The following is a 25,455-nucleotide window of genomic DNA, read 5'->3' as shown; positions in this document are numbered from 1 at the left end:
TGCCCTGCTGAAGATGCCAGCTAGCCCGGTGAAAGTGCTCCATTGAGTGTACCAAATTGAGTAGGGTAAAGTTTAATTTTGCTCTCTATTTACGTTTACCGCTACATATGAATATACGTCATTAATATTGTATGAATTACATCTCGTATTATGTCAATATAATCTGTAGTCTGCGATATCTCGTGTATGAACCCCAAGACAGTCCTATTATTAGGCCAAAAAAAAGAAATTGTTTGGTTGCCCTTCCGAGACAAAAATTTGGAGGGTCGGTAGGTCGATCCCTTTTTTTTTTTTTTCATGGACTCTTCCTTGATTTTTCCTCCATTTTGAAAAAAGTCTATTAGTATTGACAAATGCTTGATCATTTTATGGTAAAAAAATTGTGTGTTTTTGGACTGGATTTAAATGGAAATACTTCTTGTTTTCTATCATGCATTTAATAAATAAAATGAGTGAATAACAAATATAAAAGTCCTTGATTCTGTCCAAATCTTAAGGTTTCTTCTAAAAAAGTGAATGAAAAAAAAAACCCGACCCAAGATTTCCAATTTTTTGGGTCTGTCGGTTTAGGGCAACCAAACATATTTTTTTTAGCCTTATCATGGAATCATGTGTTTATATCATGGGAAAAAAGAGGAGATACTAGCTTTCATTTCAGGTGAGGAAACACAGACATTATGCCTAAAAATAAATGGGCTATTCCAGTTGAAATCCATACACCCTGTGGAAGACATGACCTTAATTGTCCACACAGTGTGAATTTCAAATTGGGTTACCTGAATGAGGTACTTCATTTGATTTGAAATTCACACCCTCTGTGCGGAAGATTTAAGTTCATGTCAAATGGGGTTACATGAATGAGGTACACTCCATTTGAAATCTACACCCCCTGTGTGGGAGAGTAAGGGTCATGTCTTCCATTATAGGGGGTGTTTGGAAGTCAACTGCAATAGCCCAATGTGTATATCTCAAAGCTGTCATGCTTGGGTGCACATTTGTCTTGGAAAAATTGGCTAGTGTAATTTTTTTTTCTTTATTTTTATTTTTACAAAAATATTGGTAATTCAAAGTTTTAAAGCATTTCTGGAAGAATTGCAAAAAATATTTCATTATCTGTATAGAATATGAAGTTTTTAAAATCTCGGGCATATTTTTGCAGAGTTTGAGTGGTGGGGGATGTATTCCGTTTTGTTTGGCTAAAATTATGTAGAATCAGCCGTTTTAGGCCAAAATTTAATGATTTTAACTGAAAATGTTTGAAAAAAAATTCAGAACATTTGAAAAATTTGTTTGTAAAAAAAAATTATCAATTTGTGCCAAATTTTCAAATTTTGGGTGATATTTTAGGGTCATTTTAGCCTCCAGAAAAAAAAAATCCAGACCGGCGGACCCTACATGAAATGTCCATCTGCACATAAAAAAGGGTTTGGTTGGTTTTTTTCGTTGCCTTACCGGTATATTCTTTTTTTATTTGATTCATCTTGTTAGGATGTTATTGTTGTCTGTTAGTCATTTAAGCTGTGCACAAAGTGTAATGTTGCTTTGTACATTACCTTAAGCTGAATTTATACTCGATTGCCCATCGCTTTCCAAAAGCGTTTTATCGCAATCGCTCGGCGATCAGTATACATTCAGCTTTATTGTTAATGGATTGGCTGGCCATACAAGTTCGTTCCAACAGCTAGGTTTGTCATGTGCAGTGACTCTCGCTATAAACCTGGTCACCAGTGTGACGTTTAAAAGAAACTTATTATCAGTATGATAGCAAATACAAACGTATTTTCAGTATACATGGTTGACAAATAAATTATTCTTGCTCTATAAAGAACATGTTTGTGTGTGTGTATTGGTTTTGTATAATTACGCTTGTGACAAAGTTGTTGAAAACATGTGTAGGCCTTAAATTGAAATTGGTTGAGCTCAACAAGCAAAAACAATGTGCTGTATCGATATGGAAGTGTGAAGGATAAATTGCATAAGTAGTAGTCTCTTTCACTGCAAGTGTGATTCTCAATATTAATGTGGTTCCATTGTCATTTCCTATATGAGCGAGATTGATAAACTGCCGGATGTCATGAGTAGATGAAAGACGATTAAACTACCTGATATCAGCTGTAGATAAGATCCTTATAAACTACCGGACATATGTATTAGAGATGACCTACCTCGCATCAGCAGTAGATGAGAGACTGATAAACTACCTGATGCTACCAGCAGATGATGATAATCTGATTACTACCTGATATCAGCAGTAGATGAGAGACTGATAAACTACTTGATATCAGCAATAGATGAGAGACATAAACTACCTAACATCAGCAGTAGATGAGAGACTGATAAACTACCTGATATCAGCAATAGATGATAGGCTGATAAACTACCTGATATCGGCAGTAGATGAGAGACTGATAAACTACTTAACATCAGCAGTAGATGAGAGACTGATAAACTACTTGATATCAGCAAAAGATGAGAGACTGATAAACTACCTGATATCAGCAGTAGATGAGAGACTGATAAACTACTTGATATCAGCAGTAGATGAGAGACTGATAAACTACCTGATATCAGCAGAAGATGAGAGACTGATAAACTACTTGATATCGGCAGTAGATGAGAGACTGATAAACTACTTGATATCAGCAATAGATGAGAGACTGATAAACTACCTGATATCAACAGTAGATGAGAGACTGATAAACTACTTGATATCAACAGTAGATGAGAGACTGATAAACTACTTGATATCAGCAATAGATGAGAGACTGATAAACTACCTGATATCAGCAGTAGATGAGAGACTGATAAACTACTTGATATCAGCAGTAGATGAGAGACTGATAAACTACTTGATATCAACAGTAGATGAGAGTCTGATAAACTACTTGATATCAGCAGTAGATGAGAGACTGATAAACTACCTGTTATCAACAGTAGATGAGAGACTGATAAACTACTTGATATCAGCAGTATATGAGAGACTGATAAACTACTTGATATCAGCAGTAGATGAGAGACTGGTAAACTACTTGATATCAACAGTAGATGAGAGACTGATAAACTACTTGATATCAGCAGTAGATGAGAGACTGATAAACTACCTGATATCAGCAGTAGATGAGAGACTGATAAACTACCTGATATCAGCAGTAGATGAGAGACTGATAAACTACTTGATATCAGCAATAGATGAGAGACTGATAAACTACCTGTTATCAACAGTAGATGAGAGACTGATAAACTACTTGATATCAGCAGTAGATGAGAGACTGGTAAACTACTTGATATCAACAGTAGATGAGAGACCGATAAACTACTTGATATCAACAGTAGATGAGAGACTGGTAAACTACTTGATATCAACAGTAGATAAGAGACTGATAAACTACCTGATATCAGCAGTAGATGAGAGACTGATAAACTACTTGAAACCAGCAGAAGATGAGAGAGTGATAAACTACTTGATATCGGCAGTAGATGAGAGACTGATAAACTATCAGCAGTAGATGAGAGACTGATAAACTACCTGTTATCAACAGTAGATGAGAGACAGATAAACTACCTGTTATCAGCAGAAGGTGAGAGACTGATAAACTAGTTGATATCAGCAGTAGATGAGAGACTGATAAACTATCTGTTATCAGCAGAAGATGAGACTGATAAACTACTTGATATCAGCAGTAGATGAGAGACTAATAAACTACTTGATATCAGCAGTATATAAGAGACTGATAAACTACCTGTTATCAACAGTAGATGAGAGACTGATAAACTACTTGATATCAGCAGTATATGAGAGACTGATAAACTACCTGTTATCAACAGTAGATGAGAGACTGATAAACTACTTGATATCAGCAGTAGATGAGAGACTGATAAACTACTTGATATCAGCAAAAGATGAGAGACTGATAAACTACCTGATATCAGCAGTAGATGAGAGACTGATAAACTACCTGATATCAGCAGTAGATGAGAGACTGATAAACTACTTGATATCAGCAATAGATGAGAGACTGATAAACTACCTGATATCAGCAGTAGATGAGAGACTGATAAACTACTTGATATCAGCAGTAGATGAGAGACTGATAAACTACCTGATATCAGCAGTAGATGAGAGACTGATAAACTACTTGATATCGGCAGTAGATGAGAGACTGATAAACTACCTGTTATCAACAGTAGATGAGAGACTGATAAACTACTTGATATCAACAGTAGATGAGAGACTGATAAACTACTTGATATCAGCAGTAGATGAGAGACTGATAAACTACCTGTTATCAACAGTAGATGAGAGACTGATAAACTACTTGATATCAGCAGTAGATGAGAGACTGGTAAACTACTTGATATCAACAGTAGATGAGAGACTGATAAACTCTATCTGTTATCAGCATAAGATGAGACTAATAAACTACCTGATATCAGCAGTAGATGAGAGACTGATAAACTACTTGAAACCAGCAGAAGATGAGAGAGTGATAAACTACTTGATATCGGCAGTAGATGAGAGACTGATAAACTATCAGCAGTAGATGAGAGACTGATAAACTACCTGTTATCAACAGTAGATGAGAGACAGATAAAGTACCTGTTATCAGCAGAAGGTGAGAGACTGATAAACTAGTTGATATCAGCAGTAGATGAGAGACTGATAAACTACTTGATATCAACAGTAGATGAGAGACTGATAAACTAGTTGATATCAGCAGTAGATGAGAGACTGATAAACTATCTGTTATCAGCAGAAGATGAGACTGATAAACTACTTGATATCAGCAGTAGATGAGAGACTAATAAACTACTTGATATCAGCAGTATATGAGAGACTGATAAAGTACCTGTTATCAACAGTAGATGAGAGACTGATAAACTACTTGATATCAGCAGTATATGAGAGACTGATAAACTACCTGTTATCAACAGTAGATGAGAGACTGATAAACTACTTGATATCAACAGTAGATGAGAGACTGATAAACTACTTGATATCAACAGTAGATGAGAGACTGATAAACTACCTGATATCAGCAGTAGAAGAGAGACTGATAAACTACCTGATATCAGCAGTATGTTTGTTTTTTGTTTTGTTTTTAATTATGCGGGGTTTTTTTTTCTTAAATTTGATACTCCATTTTAGGAACCGTTTTTTAATTATTTTGATATCGCTGCGTTGTTGCGCGTGTGTGCTGATTCAACAACGAGTTTCTTTCATTTTAAATTGCGAACACGAGAAAATTATTGAAATTCAATCAATAAAATTGATTCAGTTGGGGTTTACAAACTGACAAATCAGAATTTTCTTTGCTTGTATTTATAAACAAGAGTTATAAAGTATGTACAAGTTAAATTGCGGAAAAATACCCTCCAGAGTACAAAGCGGTGTTAAATATGATATCAAAGAAGCCAGAAACAATCCAGTTTTAAAATGAAGTATTTGTTGACGAGGCGTTTTTAAGAAACAGGAATGCGCACAATAAGCCTAAATTTTCTACTTAGAACCCTTTTTTTCCTAAAAGCGATACATTTTGGACTTGTAGATGATGAGACATTTGATGAGCTAACATATTAAATTGACACAATAAAATACCAATAAGCAATTTGGGGAGCGAGTTGGCGCAGCGGTAGTTCCCTCGTCTTGCACCACTGAGGTCCCGGGTTCAAGCCCCGGCTATGCCCAAGGCCTGTATGTGCACTTGGTTTATCCCGATCCATGCTCGCTCTCGCAGGTTTTCTCCGGGAACTCCGGTTTTCTCCTGCTTTCAAAAATCGGTGATTAGTTGTTTGGTTATCAAAAACTTCCTTCACCCAATGGAATTTGGGGAGCTGCAGAAAATGGGTGGATGTTACAATCTAAGTGCGGATAGGTTTGCGCCAGGTTTGGCTGCAACTAGCCTAGTTGATGCGATCTGATTGTGATGATTCACCACGCAGCGAAATTACAGCGCTTTGAATCCTCTGGAAAAATGCGCTATATAAATTCCGAATTTTTTTTTTTTTTTTTTTTTTTTCAATATTCCCTCACTAGCTTCTAATATATTTGCTTCAAATGCGCATGGCTCACGGCATTGCTCTGCAGCAATAATAAAACATCACGAGAACCTTCATTTGAACTAAAAATGAAGTAAATTTACAATGCGCTACACTACACTGGAAGAAAACATTTCGTTATTACATTGGCGCTTATTTGTACTTGGATACACGTCAGGTGTGTTTCAAAATGATGCTCTATCTGGTGGTGATTTTATTCTCCTTGCCGATTTTTGGATATACTGATGGGATATCATCTGACAATCATACTAACTTACTTGTTGGAGTTATGTTGAACAAAGTAGGGCTTCATCCGTTGGATAAGTATCATTTTAAACCTGCCATTGATATTGCATTTGAGACCGTTAATCAACGGGTTCAGGATGGGACATATCTCAATTTCACTCTTTCGTACATATTCCGGTAAGGACTTTTATAGGTGTAACATTTATCTTAAGCATGCAGGTTTTTTTTTTTTTTTTTTTGGCTCTGTATTTGTCATTATGGTTTTTGTTCTAGCTTTTATTATTAATTGGCGTAATGCATGTTCTTGTTTTCTTTTTACTTTGACTCCTGTTATCTATACTTTGCTGACTATTTAACCTTTTTTTATCAAAAAGATGTTGAAGTCATAATCCAGGTGTAACATTTATCTTAAGCATGCAGGTTTTTTTTGCTCTGTATTTGTCATTAAGTTAGGCGGGCAGCCTAACTTATTTCTTTCTTGCCATTTCTTTCTTCCTCTTTCTTCTTTCTTCTCACAATTTGCTTCTTCTGCCACATCCTTGATCGGAGCTCGACCAAACTCAGTCACAAGCAGTATTGGGTAGCTGGCTACAAAAGTTATGGGTTGTTTAAAGTCAGAGGTCATCCAAGGGGTCGCAGAGGTCAAAAAAGGTCATTTTAACCGAAAATACTCCAATTGAGCTGAAATTTATATGCAATGATCCTTATGACATTCTAAACATGTTTAAAATATTTTAAAATTTATTTAAGGTCATTAAGGGGTCATAAAGGGGTCAAAGGTCAAGTTTTTTTCAAAATGCTCCAATTAAGCTGAAATTTAAATGCAATGATCCTTATGACATTCTAAACATTTCAAAAATATTTTAAAATTCATTTAAGGTCATTAAGGGGTCATAAAGGGGTAAAAGGTCAAATTTTCAAAATGCTTCAATTGAGCTGAAATTTAAATGCAATGATCCTTATGACATTCTTTACATGTTTTAAATATTCAAAATTCATTTCAAGTAGGGGTTATACAGAGGTCAAAGGTCAAGTTTTCAAAATGCCAGCTTTCCACGATCAAGGTATATTAAAACGGCAATTTATGAAACAGTCTTATTAAAATTAATACTATCCAGCACCCAGCACAGTATTGCTTGAATAGATCGTCACAATCATCCGCCTAACTTACCTCGTGCCCTTGCAAAGGGCACAGTTGCTCTAGTTATGGTTTTTGTTCTAGCTTTTATTATTAATTGGCGTAATGCATGTTCTTGTTTTCTTTTTACTTTGACTCCTGTTATCTATACTTTGCTGACTATTTAACCTTTTTTTTTTTTTATCAAAAAGATGTTGAAGTCATAATCCAATATAAATGTTGTTATATGTGTAAGTATATGGGTGTAGATCTCGGTGGTTGGGATCATGTGAAGGGGGGGGGGGCAAAAAGAATTGAAGGAGATGGGAAAAGCGAAGGAGAAGGATGAAAGAAGAAGAGATTGGAGAAGAAGAGATATAACAATAGACTACAATAGAAAAAGAAAGTGTGAATTTCTGAGACATCAAGATTTGTGGGACTAGATTTGTGAGACTTTATGCCTTTCAACAAGTGAAATACATTTCCGAATACGATTGATTATTGTCAAAACCATTGTTTTGACACATTCAAAAACTATTGATGGTTTCTTGTAAAAGGGCCACATTCTCTATGCACTATAGTATAGGAGCCTATACGTTATGCCTAAATTATATATAAATAAAGCTAAACAATTTAATCGTTTAATTTACCTCGTGGCGTAGCTACTTTGAAGGTACTCCGAGTACCGTCACTGGTACTCGCCTGTCAGGTACTCCGCAGCTGAGTACCGACGTGGGTACTCTGGCAAAAAAATGAGGCAAGCGGGTTGCCATTTCTTATTTATTTCTGTTGCCATATTGATTTATATTGATTAATATGTTCTTGATTTATGTTTCTTATTTTATTCTTTGGGCATTTTTAAGCGGATAAGTTAAGTAGGGCTATTAGTAAATCAGTGAATAAATAAGTAAATAAAGAATACATATGTAAGCAACTGAGTAAATAAATAAGTAAGTAAATAACTAAAGTAGTAAGTAAATAAATAAGGAAATACTAGGTAAACAAGTAAATAAGTTATTGAATAAATAATTACCCAAATAAATAAATAAATAAATAAACAAATGAATAAATAAATAAATAAATAAATAGGGAGATAGGTAAATAACTAATTATATAAATAAGTAAATAATTAGGTAAATAATAACTAAATAAGTAAATAAACAAGAAAATAACCAAGTAAATAAATAAGCAACTAAATAAATAAATTGTTGGACCATCCTATTTGGAAATATTAGCATCAAAATAAATTAATAACATTCCTATAACACCCGGGATAGAGTACATCATGTTGCCATGTTGTCAATTAGTATAGACATTATCGTGTTTAAGGAAGCCCGGCATATTCAACACACAAGATTGTGTTGCATAATTACTGAAAATACAATATCTCATTTAAGTTACATTCACACTCTATTAAACACTATAAATTGCACAATTATATAAGGATCTGTGATTTGCAATAAAAAAAAGCTTTATGACGTTTCAAGAGATCCCGACGAAATTGGAAATCAAATTGGCTATGGCGTTTATGATGTAGCAAACTTAATAACGATATCTCAAATGTATTTTAATGAAAATAATTCACGGTCAGCGCATGATCAGCATGCTCAGAAAGCTGGAATTTACGAATGCTCAGAAAGCTGGCATTTACGAAAAACGTGGTTTTATGATCTGGTCTTTTGTCGTAGATTTGTCAGTGAGGCGGTTGTTTGATGTAGTCATTTGTTAAATTTTCTAACAAAACATAATGTTCAATTCTAGACCTGGACAATACCAACAGCTATCACACTAATATATACATATATTTTTAAGATAGATTTTCGTTTCTTTATCAACTTATTTATCTTTTTCTGATTTTGATGGTAATTTTCATTCCAGAAACTGTATAGATGCGTGCAAATTGAGGGCGCTATTTACATTTATTTTAAATTCAATTTAGCCAAATAATATAAATCATTCCTTACATTTCATGATAAAAAGTTTTTGAAAATTCCCTTGATATTTGTTACTTTTTTTCTGATATTTTAATGCTATTATACCAGTGTCTACCCATTGTAATGATCTAAACACGATATAAGATAAATAGCGCCATCATTGTTCATCTTTTATTAAAAATGACGTGGTTTACACACATGCCACCAAACAACCATGGGCTGAATGCCGTTAAACTTCACCAAAGACACTCTTTTGTTTTATAAGTTTGAGCGACTGACGTTGACAAATGCGAGTTTATCCTAAGACTATTGGTTTACTTTAACAAAAGTAAAAGATGACAAAATTAATAGACTTTTTAATTACATTGAAGATGAAGATGTTATTGACATAGTGGCGATTTTACATCTGCCGTATAAGATAGCGAAATTAATTGGCGTTTAATAACACTGAAATGTTGTTAACATAGGGCTTAATAAACAGTCATCTTTGCACTAACTATAAAGGCGACAATCATTAATTTTTACATCATACAAATTATATTAAATTTGCAGAATGACAAGGACGACAACACGGACGTCAAGACGTCAACTACACTCTTTAAACTTGAACCCTCAAAAAGTGATTAATTGGCTTTTAATTAAATTGAAAATGCTATTGGACTTGAACTTACTTGACTTATTGCTTTCCTCCCTCGGATCCTGGGAACTTTGGAGCTAGCAGTCATTTCACCATGGAAGTCCATGTACCTCTTTTTGTGATCATACTCTTTGCATTGTAGATTGATGTAATCCCATGTTCTTGGCAGCTACTTTTTATGTTGACAAGGCAGCGTTTTGGGGTCTACCTCTAGGCAGTTCAGGTATTCTACCTTCAAGGGCATGTTTAGGGTATCTGTCCTTTGGCATCCGTACGATGTGTCCAAAGTAGAAGAGCTGTTGGTTTTAATTTTGTTTAATTTGTGACTTGGCTCAATTGTTACCTCTCTTATTGATGTGTTCCTTAGTCGTTCTGTTCTGGAGACTCCCATTATCCATCTTAAAGCCATATTATAACATTGGCTGAGGAGAACGCCCTCAAAAAAATGTTAAATTCTGTTTTTGCACGATTGTAATGTACTTTAGTAAACAAAGACAGTCTGCAAAAATCAAGACTTTGGGTGCAGTAGTTTTGTCAAAATCCGAGATTTTGAATAAAACGCCGGAACCGTCGTTTTATTATTACGATGGAAATATTAGTCGAACACGTGTGCGATAACAGAGTACGTATACACGGCGTGTGGGATATACATAGAGTCATACACACACATACACATAAGAGGGTCGTACCGTATTACAACCGCTGGAGTAACTTGTATTGGCGCTAGTAGTAAATTCCAATTTTCCTTGCTTTACCTCACTGGTTCGGCTCAAAATTAAACAGGGACATATCTGACAGTAAAAGCTAACATTTTATGGAAAATAAATACTAATCTATTTTTACAGAAATGTTATAATATGGCTTTAAGCAAGACATCTCAAACACCAAACAATCTCCTCTCACCTCTTTTCTTGAACGTCCAAGCTTCTGATCCGTATATTGCTATTGACAAGATTAGCGCCTGGTAGAGTTCCATTTATGTATACATCTGTACTGATTTACTTCCATGTTGTGGTTAACTTTTGCATACTTCACATTGCCAGTCAAATCCTCCGTTTGATGTCTTCTGTACTGGTTGAGTTCTCTGTAATAACTCCTCCCAGGTAGGTGAAAGTTTGGACTTGCTTCAGTTGGTCTCTTTCTATAATAATGGTCATTGGGTGGCTGACTTTGTTGATGATCTGGACTTCAGTTTTCCCCTTGTTTATAGTGAGGCCAAATTTCTTGCTTTGAGTGGGGACTAGAGTTTGGAAGATCTTCCTCTGAATCCCTGCCATTAACACAATGTCAGTTTCGCCTTGGATTTTGATGCCAGTGTCCAGGTCCTGGATTGCTAAGCTGATGACTAACAGCAAAATGTTAAATAACTGCGGCGATAGGATACAACCTTGTCTTACTCCTGTGGCAGTCCTGAACCACTCTGTAATATCTTTGTCCACCCTCACTGCACTTTTCGATGTGTCATACAGGGTCGAACTATCTTGTCCGGGTAACCTAGGTGCTTCATTGCTGCCCATAGTCCGTCTTGCCGCACGGTGTCAAAGGCCTTCTGGTCATCTATATAACAGAGATACGGTGCCTTTTCTATTTCGGTGTATTTTTCTGTTATTTGCTTTAATGTATATAAAAAGCTGGTCAACAGTGCTACGGCCAGGTCTAAACCATGTGATTCAGAGATTATCTCCTCGGTTTGCTTTTTCATCCGGCTGTGAAGAATACTAATATTGCAGAAGAATTTCCCTGCGAGCTCAATAGATTTATGCCTCTATAGTTGTCACAGCCTAATTTGTCCTTCTTCTTGAAAATGGGGACAATGATTGCTTTGCCCCAGTCCTCTGGTACATATTCGGATTCCAAGATCTTTCGGTATAATTTATGTATCATGTCTATCCTTGTATCACTGGTAGTTTTTAATTCTTCTATTGTGATTCCATTATGTCCAGCTGCTTTCCCTTCCTTGAGGTATTTGAAGGCTATTTCTACTTCATCTCTCAGTATTCCTGGTTCAGGATCACCGGAATGAGTATTGGATAATGTCTGTAGCACACTTGAGTAAGTTGGACCTGGCATGTTATAGAAGTCGGAATAATTTTCTCTCCATCTATCCTTGATTTTTCCTCGTCGGTGCCGGTGAGAACATTTCCTGCTTTATCTTTCACGCTTTTCATCCGTAGAGATTGTTTCCCTGTTAGGGTTTCGATTGTTTGGTAGACCTGTCTAGTTTTAGAGGCTCGGTTACAATGATCTACCTCCTTGCATAGATTATTGATCCAGGTGTCCTGTTTTGACTGCCTTTTGATCTCTTTCTGTTCACATGGTTCAGGAAGTTGTATCTAGTTTTTTTTGAGTTGTCTGTAAGCTTTTGTTGCTTAATCTCTCTCCTTTCATCACACAATTTGAGTACATCAGCTGTAATCCAAGTCTTGACAAGTCAAAGACAATTTCAGATGTTTCTTTGAAGCTTTGGTTTATCGAGTCGCATAGGTCTTCTGCCTCGAGGTCTGTGTCTGGTTCATTTAGAAGAGGTTTAGAATCTGCCCCTATTTAGATCTCGAATGAAATTCTGATCACAGATTCCTGAAATTTTTGAATATCATATTTATTCTGTCTAAATGATTTGGGCTTGACTTTAAGTCAAAGCGTGAAGTTGGCAAGTACCAATAATTGGTGGTCGGAACATGTGTCTACACTGGGAAAACTTCTAGCCATAGAAATGCTGCTTTTCCACCATTGCGTTATCAAGATGAAATCAATCTTGTTCAGTCTTGGTTTTACCATGTGGGGATTCCCACGTCCACTCTCTGCGTGTTAGAAATACACAGGTAATTATATGCACAAAAGTTTAGCAGCCTTTCTCCTCTTTCATTGGACTCTCTATATCCAAATTTACCAAGTATTCTATTCCATGATTCCCAGTCAGTTCCTACTTTGGAATTAAAATCTCCTATCGTTATCAAAATGTCTTGTGAAGGTGTGTTGTCAATAGTCAGTTGAAGCTCTTCGTAAAATAAAATTGGGCTTCTTTCCTTCGACTGATAAACAAAGGTTGGAAGGGAAAAAAGAAGAAAATATAAAATTAGAGGGGGAGAAAAGGGAGGAAGTGAGAGGGAGAAAGAGTGGTGACAAAAAATTATAAGCGAGGGTTGTAAAGTAGTACGAAACATTATTAGTTATTCGCTTTTAATATTAAAGGTAAAGATAAAGGAGACGATCCTGTATAAACAGTGATCGGAATGCCCATCTCTCTTTCATTGGCGATTGGACCAGACTCCTCCATGTAATTTTGCTATAGGGGGGTCGCTACATCTCCTCCACAGGGAGTATGTTACCTTCCCGGCAGTTAAGAATGCCGGTACCCATTTAAACACCTGGGTGGAGAGGAGTAATCGAGATAAAGTGCCTTACTCAACTAGGGCACAACACGATGGCGTCGCCGGGGCTTGAACCCGCAACTTTCCGATTATGAGTCAGTGACCGTTCCGCTAGGCCACCGTGCTCGCTTTAATATTGATCGAGCTATAAGACTTCTATATATTAATGATATTACATCAGTAAGAGATAAAAGGGGTAAATAATAAATATTTCCCAGTTGGTTTCTACGTTATATAAATAATGTAAAAAAATACAGACCCCATTTAATTGTCAGTCTCGCATGACAATATGTATAGATATTGCGGATACATACGTGCTTTGCACTAAAGAAGGAACCAAACTCTAAAAGCATTTTCTATTGCGTATAATAAAATCCCGGGAGTATAGCGGCATGATAAACATCTCAAAAAAAGTAACTAACCCCCCTTAAATAATGACCATTATTCAAAAAGGGGCTATTGTATTACAAATCTGTAAAATGCGTTGGAAGTAGAATTTATTTCTGCGCAGTTTGACACCTCATTTGATACGATAGCCCAGAAAACAATAAAACGCCGGTCAATTTAATGTATAGTGAGGCCCAGATAAGTTGCACTTACACACAAATTTTTACAATATAAACACTCGGATATCATTACACAGATTTCCTTCCATTACACTTAATGCAAAATCAATACAATTTACTGCAACTTTCAAATCTTGGGTTACATTGATTTAAATGTACGCTGTGACGTCAATTTTTAGTCAATTGCTACAAATGAAGTGTCAAAATGTGCAGAAATAAATTTGTAATACAATTGCCCGTTTTTGAATAATATATTTAAGGGGGGTTAGTTACTTTTTTTGAGATGTTTACTTAGTTTCATAGCAACCTGAATCTTATAAGGCCAAAAAAAATATTGTTGTGTTGCCCTCAAGTGGGAAAATGGGAAATTTGGGTAGGACGGTCGAATTTTTTTTTTTAACCTTCAGTTTTTAAAAATCCCCTCAAATATTTGTTTGTTTGTTTGTTTATTTCTTCTTTATACTGGGTCCATATTCAGGGGAAAATTTAAGTATTCCCTGTTCTTCCATATGGCCCAGTTAATATTAAATATTGCTTCTTCAATTAGGGGACAATTTTGTCAATTTTGACTTCTGGATACCTGTTAGACATCAATTAAAGACTAGTCTTTCAATAAAATATTAATTTTAAGTGAAAAACATTGAGTTTTTGAACAAATCTGTAAAAATCATCATTCAAAAAAAAAAAAATGCACCCCTGATTTTTCAGGATTTAGGGTCGGACGTTTGAGGGCAACACAACAATTTTTTTTGGCCTAAGATATGCTCTCTGAAGTGGACTTGATTTCATAAAGTCTACATAATTATATTCTTATAGTCCACGTTAGAAATGCAATCATTCATTATTGTTAGACTTTAAACACGTGTTTGTAATCCTTCATTTACAATAATAAATTGTTGTGTTGAGGTTCCAAATTCAGCTATCGACACACAGCAAGTTACAAATTTTGATTGACGAAGTCTGTTCCCGAGTCTGTTACAATTACATTTAAGGCAACGAAAAAAGAAAACACTGTTCTACGGGCCCGACCGACCCAGATATACAAATGCAAATTATTTACAGATTTTGGTGATTTTTTTGGGTCATTTCCAAAAAAAAAAAAAAAAGGAAAAAGAAAAAATCGACTGAACCTACTTGCAAGCAAGGTCCGTCCGCCCGTAGAACATGGTTTCTTTTTTTCATCGCCTTATAAGCGCAAAATTATGTTAGTTCCAGGCACAGACCTATAACCTAGACTTTCAGCTTCAATTACGTTGACACAGTTTCAAGAAATTTAATGAATTTAATTTGAACTTGGAAAGCTTGGTTAGAATTTTAGCCCATCACGAACGTCTGTACGATTTGGGTATAATTTGCCCTGTGTAGGATAATATTCATTGTCAATACACATAATAAAATGAGAGATCGGGAGAGAGGTAGTTAAATGATTGCCCCATGTTTTAGGGTGGGTGTAATTGAAAATCTTGCATTTTACAACGTTGAGAAGAAACAGGCATGTGAAATATATATGTAACCGTTCATTCAAAACAAGGGCAATGTCGTGAACAAGTTTAGATTTAATTAAAACACGCTGTTCTCCAAATTGATTTCCCGACTTTGTCCCTATTCCTCTTCTTTTTTTGGAAATTAGATTTATAAAACTGATCATGCAGAACTACAATCAACATGTGTTCTGTATTTAATTGAAAGTCCTATTTCATTTGTAAATAATCAATTCATAGACCTTCGAATACAAAGCTTAATCAACCTCATTGGGCTATTCCATTTAAAATCCACACTACCCCTGTGGAAGATTTTGGAAATATCTTCCACAGGGGTGTATGAATTTCAAATGCAATGGCAACTTTAGGCAGCTCCATTTAAGTTTCATACACCCTATGAGAAAGATTCAACCTGAATTTTCAACTGAGGGAGGGTGAGTTTCAAATGGAGCTGCTAATGTGATCATTCCATTTGAAATTCATACACCCCTTGTGGAACATATTTCCACAATCTTCCACAGAGGGAGCGTGGATTTTAAACTGAATAGCCCATTCTTTTTATTTGCTTTGGTGTCGACTGCAGACGACAAGTTCCAAATTTTCTTTAAAAATTCAAACATTTCAGAATATATGACATATTTGGAATCAGCATGAAAATGCATTAAAATTAAGGTGTGGGGTATTTATTGTGGGACATTAGAGCACATCAGACATATCGAATTGCATTCTGAATACGAAGAATGTCCTTATGATATCAAATAATTTTCATTTTTTGAAATTCACAATGTAATACACATTTTATGGCAAATCATTAAAAATTTTGATATTTAACAGTACTTGAAGTAAGCTTTATAAATCTGATGATTTTTTGGATTTTTCCCAAAACACCAAAAAAAATTAGGTCTTTGGGGGAAAAAAACCAATATCGTCAATATGAAAGGGCAAAATTTTCAATTGATCGTCGGCTTTTCCTCCCAGCTACATACACTTTAAGAATAGGCTATATCATTAGATTTACTTCGAGGACTGTTATATATCATAAATTTGAAAAATATCAAATTTTTATAATTTGTCATAAAATTTGTATTATATCGTGATTTTCAAAAAATGAAAATTATTTGATATCAGAAAGACATGCTTCGTATTCAGAATACAATTCGATACGTCTGAGGTGCTCTCATGTCCCATAAAAATACTGTCGAAACGCTCAAAACGCTCATTCTAGATCCCTTAATTCAGCAAGTTTTTTTTCAATAAAGAAGGAACCAAGCTCTAAAAGCTTCTTCTGTATAGGGTAACCAAAAAAGTAACAATAGCGGAATTATTTTTCATTATTTTTATAGCGCCGTAAGATGTGCTCTGAACTGAACTGAATTTCAGATAATGTAAGGTCAAACTTACGGTTTTTGTACTTGCTTTTAATGTAGACAGAATAAAATTCTAAAAGCTTTTATCTGTAATGTAGCAATAGTAAAATTGATAATTTGTAAGATGTTCTTTGAACTGGACTTAATTTCCATAAGTTTCCTGTAGTACTTGCTTTTCAGAAAAGCTTTTATGATCTGTAGTGTAACAATAGTAAAATGTATATTCGATATCTTAGTTACCTGTGTTGTTATATGTGCAGTGAACTGGAATTAATTCCGATAAATGAAGAGCTTATTTCCAAACCGTGTTAAGGGATCTAAAATGAGCGTTTATTGCGTTTCGACAGTATTTTTTGTGGGACATGAGAGCACCTCAGACCTATCGAATTGCATTCTGAATACGAATCATGTCTTTCTGATATCAAATAATTTTCATTTTTTTAAATCACAATATAATACAAATTTTATGACAAATTATAAAAATTTGATATTTGTCAAATTTTGATATATAACAGTCCTCGAAGTAAATTATATAAATCTAATGATATATTCTTAAAGTGTATGTAGCAGGGAGGAAAAGCCGACGGTCAATTGAAAATTTTGACCTTTCATATTGAAGATATGGATTTTTTCCCAAAAAGACCTAGTTTTTTTGGGTGTTTTGGGAAAAAAATCCATATCTTCAATACGAAAGGTCAACATTTTCAATTGATCGTCGGCTTTTCATCCCACCTACATACACGTTAAGTATAAATCATCAGATTTATAAAGTTTACTTCAAGTACTGTTAAATATCAAAAATATCAATTTTAATGATTTGCCATAAAATGTGTATTAAATTGCGAATTTCAAAAATCCAAATTATTTGATATCAGAATGACATTCTTCGTATTCAGAATGCAATTCGATATGTCTGATGTGCTCTAATGTCCCAAAATAAATACTGTCCAAACGTTCATACCCCAGCCCTTAAGTCCACCCACCTTCAAAATTGAGATTTTGATGAAAATGGGTAGTGAGTAGCTAGGGCTATCCAGCAATGTGTTTGTTTTTCCCCAAAATTAGTCAAGTTCCGAAATATTGACACACAAAGTATCAATTTTTTTCCAAAACGTGTTAAGTCCAATCCAGTTTTGTAGCAAACTGTGTTAAGTCCATGAACACTGCCCTTGTGGGCAGCTTGTAGGCAAGTAGCACGGCATAGGGCTTCCAATAGTTAATCGCCAAAGTTCTTGTTTGGTCCTGAGACTAGTATACATGAATTTGGTCTGCATAAAAAGTTGTTGTTGTTGTTTTTGTTTTATATTAGTAGGCTTAGTTTGTATGGGATTTCTGAAATATTTAATAGATACCTCCAGAAAGACATGAATAGGGTGGGAAGGGGGAGAGGGAGAGACCGTGATGGTAGAATTAATGTTAGAGGATGGTGGTAGAGTTAGTTTTTGATATTATTATTTTGTATGATTATCAAAATGTGCTACTAAATTCAAGGTATAATTTTAAAGTTAAAGGTATAAAAAAACTTAGGACTTAAAAACTTACGACTGTCAATATGAGATTAGGGTGGCAGCTCGGGGGGAGGGGGAAATATTTGTGATAATGTGATAAAACAAGGAAATATTTCAGGTCATCACTTATTGTCAGTGAAATGATGTTTATTCAATTTTGAGAAATGCAATTCAACTAAGTTTTGAATTTTGAACTATTTTAAACGTCAAATTTTTGGTAAAAAATGGGCAGCAGGAGAGGGTTCGAGATGCAAGGTGTTTTGTGGCAAAATTGTGTTTTATAGTAGAGAGAATCACATTTGGTATGTTTTTAATAAATTTGTTATCTTTTAAGACTAGTTTGAGAAAAATATGGTTAGTTCTGTGTTACAGATACTATGTTTTGTGTCAAAATGTGTTAAGTCCATGCCAGAAATTGCGTTTTGTGTCAAAACGTGTTAAGTCCATGCTATTTTTAAAACAAATTAATTCATTAAAAAAAATCAAAAGTCTCTAGATTTTAACTTAACATGTTTTTATGGTCCTATATATGTCACCTTCACTTCACTGTAATTTTATAGAAATCGAACTTTTTTCATTGCCATAAAGAAAATTCCTGATTTTCTTCAAAGTGAATCTTGTGGACTTAACACGGTTTGGAAATAAGCTCTTCAAATATAAAGCAATGTATATTTAATTCTCTCCCCCCCCCCTTTACGAGCCTTACCACTATTCATGATATTAGTTTGACCAGAGAAGATGAGAAAGGAAAAACTCTTGACTTGATGAAACAACGTATGCTGAGGATAGACCGTGGCAATCAATAAACCGTGCTATATCATAGACCTTTGCTATATCCAAAGAACTGCTAAACCCAGTGACCGCTTTCCCCGAAAAAAGGCGCGCAAAATTTTGACTTTTACCGCTTGGACGGCACTCAGGACATGTGCTCTCCCTTTCCCGCTTTGCTATAAGCTACTGCCTGAAAGTAATCATAACAAAGGCTCTACTATGCATCTCACCTGCATATTTCAAGCACGGATCTTTAATTGTCACTGCACGGAATTTTAATCTCGCTGCACGAACGTGCCAGGAGTCACGTTAAAATAGCCCCTTATCCTCGGTGTGTAAGCCAAGCTGGCCCAACTAGGCCAATATCTACAAACGTTTATGTCGGTCAGGAAATGGCATTTCGTAAGACTTGCATCTTGACAATCCTTTTTTGGGAGGTACAATATTTGCTCTAGATTTTTGGGTAACGAGAAAAGACTAACTGATTCCAGTCTCTTACACCACTAAGGGTTACATGCATGACATGGGTCATCACGAGATATATTTTTCAATGTTATTTAACTAACGTCTTCGCTATTAAGTACTTCACAACAGTAATGGAAAGAAAAGTGCAAATTTTACAGAACGACAAACTATGCGCCACCTCTTCCACAAGTCAGTCTCTTTCACAAAGCATACCGCCACACGCTTGATTGCGCATTGAGTATCCTTGGCAAAAGTACCGGTACCTCTCTCATTCATAATTGGCTGTGCGAAAGATCGTTGTGGTTATGATCAGTGGCGTAACTAGGAGGAGCAAGGGGGGCAACGTGCCCGGCAAATCGGCCTCACTTAACAAAATGCCATTCCCACACACACCCGCGTCTAAGATATTCTCGGGTGGGGGTAGGGGCGCCAATTATGTTTCTTGCCCCGGGCGCTACCAACCCTATTTACGCCACTGGTTATGATGCCGGTTACACATAGGAAAATCGCACTGTACATGATGCTGAAGAGGTACTTTTTAGCCTCTTTTTTCTGTGCGTGCGATCGGGGAAATTTCATACTTCAGGTTTCGGAATGAATCGGTTTGAAAATGTCAGTCTATAAATCTGCGACTCGTGCAATTTTCTCTGGCTATTTTTGACAAGTCAAGTTGAACAGGTTGACATGACATGTGGTGCACCTTTTAATTAAGGTTCGCTCTACAACCATGACAACAGGCAAATATTGTGTTTATAAACAGTTGGTCGTTTCAAATTTGTCATATCACCATAACGATAATAGGTTCTTTTTTTTGTATCTCACATTGTATACCCAAAATGTGATTGCAATATTTTTTTACAATAAACTAAATATACAAAATAACACTTCAAATCAATACATTCAAATAGTAAACATAATTGTGAAATGAAATAATAAGAATAATGATTATAAAATACTAATAAATTACACTCGAATACAATGCATACTCTTGGTCCAATGCTTTTACTTTCTTTCCTTTGAATTCTGTCTAATGCATTCCTTTGTTCAACTTAATTCAGTACTACTCATGAATATTCAAGGTCATGTCTAACCATTTTTAAGATAACAATGAAGAGTATAAAAAGCTTTGTGTTCCTGATAAAAGCGACCAGGGCGTCAAACTCGAGGTGATTTTTCAACAAACATGACAAAAGGCCAAGAACCTTTGCTTTATTAACATTATTATGAAGGTGATTCGTCGATGCGGTTTTTAGCTCAGAGAAAAGGTTCTGATTTAGCGAAATAAATCTGGAGAACTTGCCACTCTGCAGCGTTGAGGTTGAAATAGTGTTTTTCAGACCAATCCCAAATTATTCATTTTGTTTCTGCTAAAAATCAAATCATCCACATAAATGTATTTCCAATATTTCGTCTCTTTACCAAAGGCTGCAGTAATAATTAAAATGTGAAAACCTAGTGGACCTAATTTGGTGCCTTGCGGAATCCCCCATTAATAGAAACACTAATCCTCTACTCAGAGAACCCTGCTGTACTAAACTAATTGAGACACGTTGTGTAACAAATTCTAAATCCAGAGTACGATGAGTCTGAAGCACCCATATTAATTACACGTAACTTAAGCTGTTGTCGAGTAGAACCTTCATTGTCGACAATCGTGAAATCTCAAGATCCGACGTCGGCAAGTTGTCGACAAAGCAATACATCAATAAATTCCAAATATTAAGTACGGATTCCTCGTTATTATGTGTTAAAGATTACACTGTTATAGGACCCACGCTTAAATTTATATCAATTTGCCCGTTGGACCAGTTATCGTTCACAACTAGCCCGGCAGATTTCAACTTTCTTCATGCTATCTACTGAAGATAGCGCCGATGTTGTTACTTTTTGCATACATGCTATCCACTGAAGATAGCCCAAAGCTGATACTTTTTACATATGCGTGCTATCTATTAAAGATAATACCGAGGTTTATTTTCTGCCTCCTATACAATTGTTTCCAAATCGATATTTTACTAACGTACCTCACACATGAAATCCTGTAGTGCCTTCTTATTAGAATTAATTTAATATAAATGATATTTATTATACATGACAATAAAGTCCTTGCAAAATGTTACAAGTTCGCAGCATGGAATACAATATATTATTCATCAGAAAAGATTGCTCCTGAAATAACATAAATTGTACATTCAGTTGTTAGAAACAAATGAAAAACCATACAAAAGAAATTGAACAATGTTCTTTTGAGCGTCTTCTTAAAACCAATTTCAGTATGTCTTTGTCACTTATATGCACAACATTTCACAGTGACAATAACCATGATAACAATAGAAGTTAAAAATTATGTTATAAATCTATTGTTATGCAACATGAAATATTTGATCGAGACAGTTTTCTTGCAATGAACGTTTTGAATAACTAGTGTACAATTATTGCGTTGCATTGCATGGTCATATTGGTCGAAATGAAATTCTAGTGAGCTTCATGTGTTTCATATCCGTCGCAATATTATTAAGTTTAATAATGTATGTTACGTAAAATCGGGTTTTTTTTTCATGCATACTTAGACTTATCGTACAATATATCTACTTGCATGAAAACGTGACTGTAATGTTGGAAACGTGAATGTTGTGTTGGAGGTTTCTTTGAAATGGGTTATTCCAGTTGAAATGCATATACCCCCTGTGGAAGACATAGCCTTAATCTTTCACACAGGGAGTACGAATTTCCAATGGGGTTACCTGAATGTGTGACTCCATTTGAAACCTACACCACCTGTGTGAGAGATAAAGGTCATGTCTTCCACAGGGGGTGTATGCATCTCAACTGTAATAGCCTATTAAAGAAATAGTCTATAAAATGTCTATATTTTAGTTGCAAAATGTGACCAAACGTGTCTAATTGAGAACATAATGCTGACTCTATGAAACGAACAATAGGGAGAAATTGATTTTTCCGCCACGCTAAAACGCCAACATTTACTGCCAAATGCCTTGTGCTAATTGTGGTACCATTCTTTGCACTAATTTTAGCGATAACAGTATTGACCTACCACCTTGCCCAGGGTAAGGGTGACCCTCGGCCCGAGAGGAGGTGGTGTAACCTCAGCATAATTTTTATTGCTCTTATTTAAATATTCTAAGGGTTATTGATTTCAAACTTGTCAATTGGATTGGAATAGTGATTTCATATAGCCAAAAAATGGTGAAAATTGTATGTTTTTTTTATCCGAAAATAAATGTTGACCTGTATTTTGTGTATAAATAAGATGTTTCATACTTCTTGTGGGCGTATTCACATAATGACGTTATAGTGACATAGAATGGAGACTGTTGGTACTTATTTTGGTATCAATGGATAGAAGAGACTCATAGCTATACCTTGATATCAAAAACAACAAGATAATAAGTTTAGTATAGAAAATTCAGGATGGGTTTGCAACAACACCCCTCTTCTGTAGACGTATTAAAAAGTGACTCTGCATGTTTAGACAAATAATTTGTTGGGTTTTTGCTGTGGACCCCGCATCTGGAACAAACTGCCCAAACACATCAGAAATGCGGAATCCATTGTCATTTTTAAGAAACTGGTTAAACATCACCTGTTTGGAATTGCGTATAAGCATTAACTTTCTTTGTAATTGTGTATATTTTGAATTGATATTATGTATGTATTTCTTTTCATTTGTTTGCATATGATGATCTTTGTATGTGTCCAGCGCCTTAGTGCAAGTTTTTCTTGGTTTTAGGCGCTATATAAGTTTCTTGGATTGATTGATTGATTGTTGCAAATTTGAAAAAAAAACACCCCAAAGGAAGAGGTATAAGCTGTATAATTTTGTTCAAATTTTGGAAATGACATGTGTCACACAATAATTAAAAATGTATCGTCAGTTTTATCAAGATCGGGATGGAATTAAAAAATAAGAAAACGGTTAAATGACCCTAAAAATCACAGAAAGCTTTTTTTTAAACACATGGCCCTTGGAGCAGGGGGGCCCTTTTAACATCTCCTTTTTCTCCTTATTTCATTTTCGCTTTTGTAAGGGGCCCTTGGACCTCGTCCACCCTGCCCTGACTCTGAGTCAAAACCAATCCAATTTGGCCATGAAACGGTTATTTTTAATTTTGTACAGATAAAAAAAACACCAAAACGCAACATCTGGGTCGGTCGGACTCGTAGAACACAGTTTCTTTCGTCGCCTAAAATAGTTTATTTGAAAATCAATCTATTTTTCTTTTCTCGTTTAAATCAGAGAAACTGATGGTACGTGTGGCATTCCTGATATGATTGCACCTGGTATTGCTGCACAGATGTTTTATACCTATGACCTTGACGCATTCTTCGGTCCTCTTTGTAGTGAAGAAACTGCTGCTGTGGCTGATCTGGCATCGTTCTGGAATGTGCCTATTCTATCGGGTGTGTCAACATCTGGTATCATAGACGATAAGGCGAGGTGGGTTAGTTCGATTGCGTGATTCCATGCACCTAAATCATAAAGCGATCTATATATAGTAGTAAACGCTAACAAGTTGGCTTATTCATGCAGAGTTTGCAAACATTGCACATGTTTTTAACAAGACTTTATCAGGCGACACGACCATACTACAAGATTATTGGGACCGCCTGCACAAGTACATCGTCACTAAGGTACTTGGCTGGTACTGTGCAGTACCATGGGGAGTACCAGTGCAGTAGGTGGGTTCCGTGAAGTAGCAGCATTGGTACTGTGTATGTACTCTGTTTGTACCAGTCAGGTACCTTGGCGACGGTGTACTTGTACAGGCAGTCACAATAGGAATCGTGTAGTGTAGTATTGCAAAGCCTAAAGCCATTTGCGTTTGCATTTGTATTTTCTTTTTTCAGATACCGGACTCTCGTTCGGACATCATTCCGTTTATCTATTCTTGGCGATTTTGTAGCCGCGATATTCAAACAATATGACTGGCAACACTGCGCTATATTATGGGATGATTTGGGCGCTTATTGGCCTCGTCTTGGCCCATCAGTGCGCGATATTTTAATCGAGAATGGGATAAAAGTGGTTGATATTCCTCTGACAACTCATGGTACCCTCATTGAAGCGTTAGAGGAAGCTGAAGCAAAGGCACGAAGTAAGTATAATTATTGATCAGTTGGAATGGTCATTTTGTACACATGTGAGCACCATGCTACGGAAAAAGTGTAATTTGCTTGGTATGTTTGCTCTTTCTTCTATGATAGTCAAGTGCTTATATAAACATACATTTCATACTTTTCTAATCACTTCCAAGGTTACATGAAGATAAATTGTGATCATATTACTGGATGTTTTAACTTGATAGGTATTAGAATCATAGAATTATTAGGGGGCGTCTCCAAATATGTGACCGTACACCACGAATGAGTCGTAAATGTCCTAAATAATGTATTCTGAGTTACAGTGTAAAATGCACATGAAGGTCGTATTCATAGGCACCTCAATTTGGTGCGACATGTATCTCATTTTGATAGCGCCAGTCAAGCACCTTTTAAACCGATCAATAATCCTATTGTTGAGGAGGATAATAAGCTTCTACCTATATCTATAGAATCTTTAAATACCGTATTCACTCGATAGTTAGCACATGTGCTTACTATATATCGAGGGCTTTTGAAAACGTGCAAAACGAAAAAAAAATGAACAGCGCCATCCACAAAAGTGACAAAAGTGTAAAGGGTTTTGAGCAAATCATCGATACACATAGCTATATACGAACAATTAAACCTACGAATTTGTGTGTTAACTACATTAGCTCAGTTGGTAAAGCGACAGACTTTGAATCATCTTAAGAAGAGCGAACTGAGCAGGAGTTCGAGGCTCGTTATAAACTTTTCCGTTGCTTTATTTTTATTTTGGGGTTTGAGCTTTTCTTGATAAATTTAATCTTTGTTTTTCATTTTGTTTCTTTATTGTTTTTTATTTGCTTTATTT

At 35.5% G+C, this 25,455-nt stretch overlaps 1 protein-coding gene across 1 annotated transcript; it reads left to right on the top strand.

Annotated features, from left to right (window-relative positions):
- Positions 1-6,145: 6,145 nt before the first annotated feature.
- LOC140156521 (atrial natriuretic peptide receptor 3-like) lies at positions 6,146-24,633 on the top strand. Its single transcript, XM_072179462.1, has 3 exons — positions 6,146-6,459; positions 23,758-23,958; positions 24,369-24,633. The coding sequence occupies exons 1-3, from the start codon at positions 6,227-6,229 to the stop codon at positions 24,631-24,633; spliced, it is 699 nt and encodes a 232-aa protein (XP_072035563.1). The 5' UTR covers positions 6,146-6,226.
- The last annotated feature ends 822 nt before the right edge of the window (positions 24,634-25,455 follow it).

This window comes from Amphiura filiformis, chromosome 7 (genome assembly GCF_039555335.1).
Source record: "Amphiura filiformis chromosome 7, Afil_fr2py, whole genome shotgun sequence".
NCBI lineage: Eukaryota > Metazoa > Echinodermata > Ophiuroidea > Amphilepidida > Amphiuridae > Amphiura > Amphiura filiformis.
This window is presented reverse-complemented; position numbering and strand designations above follow the sequence as displayed.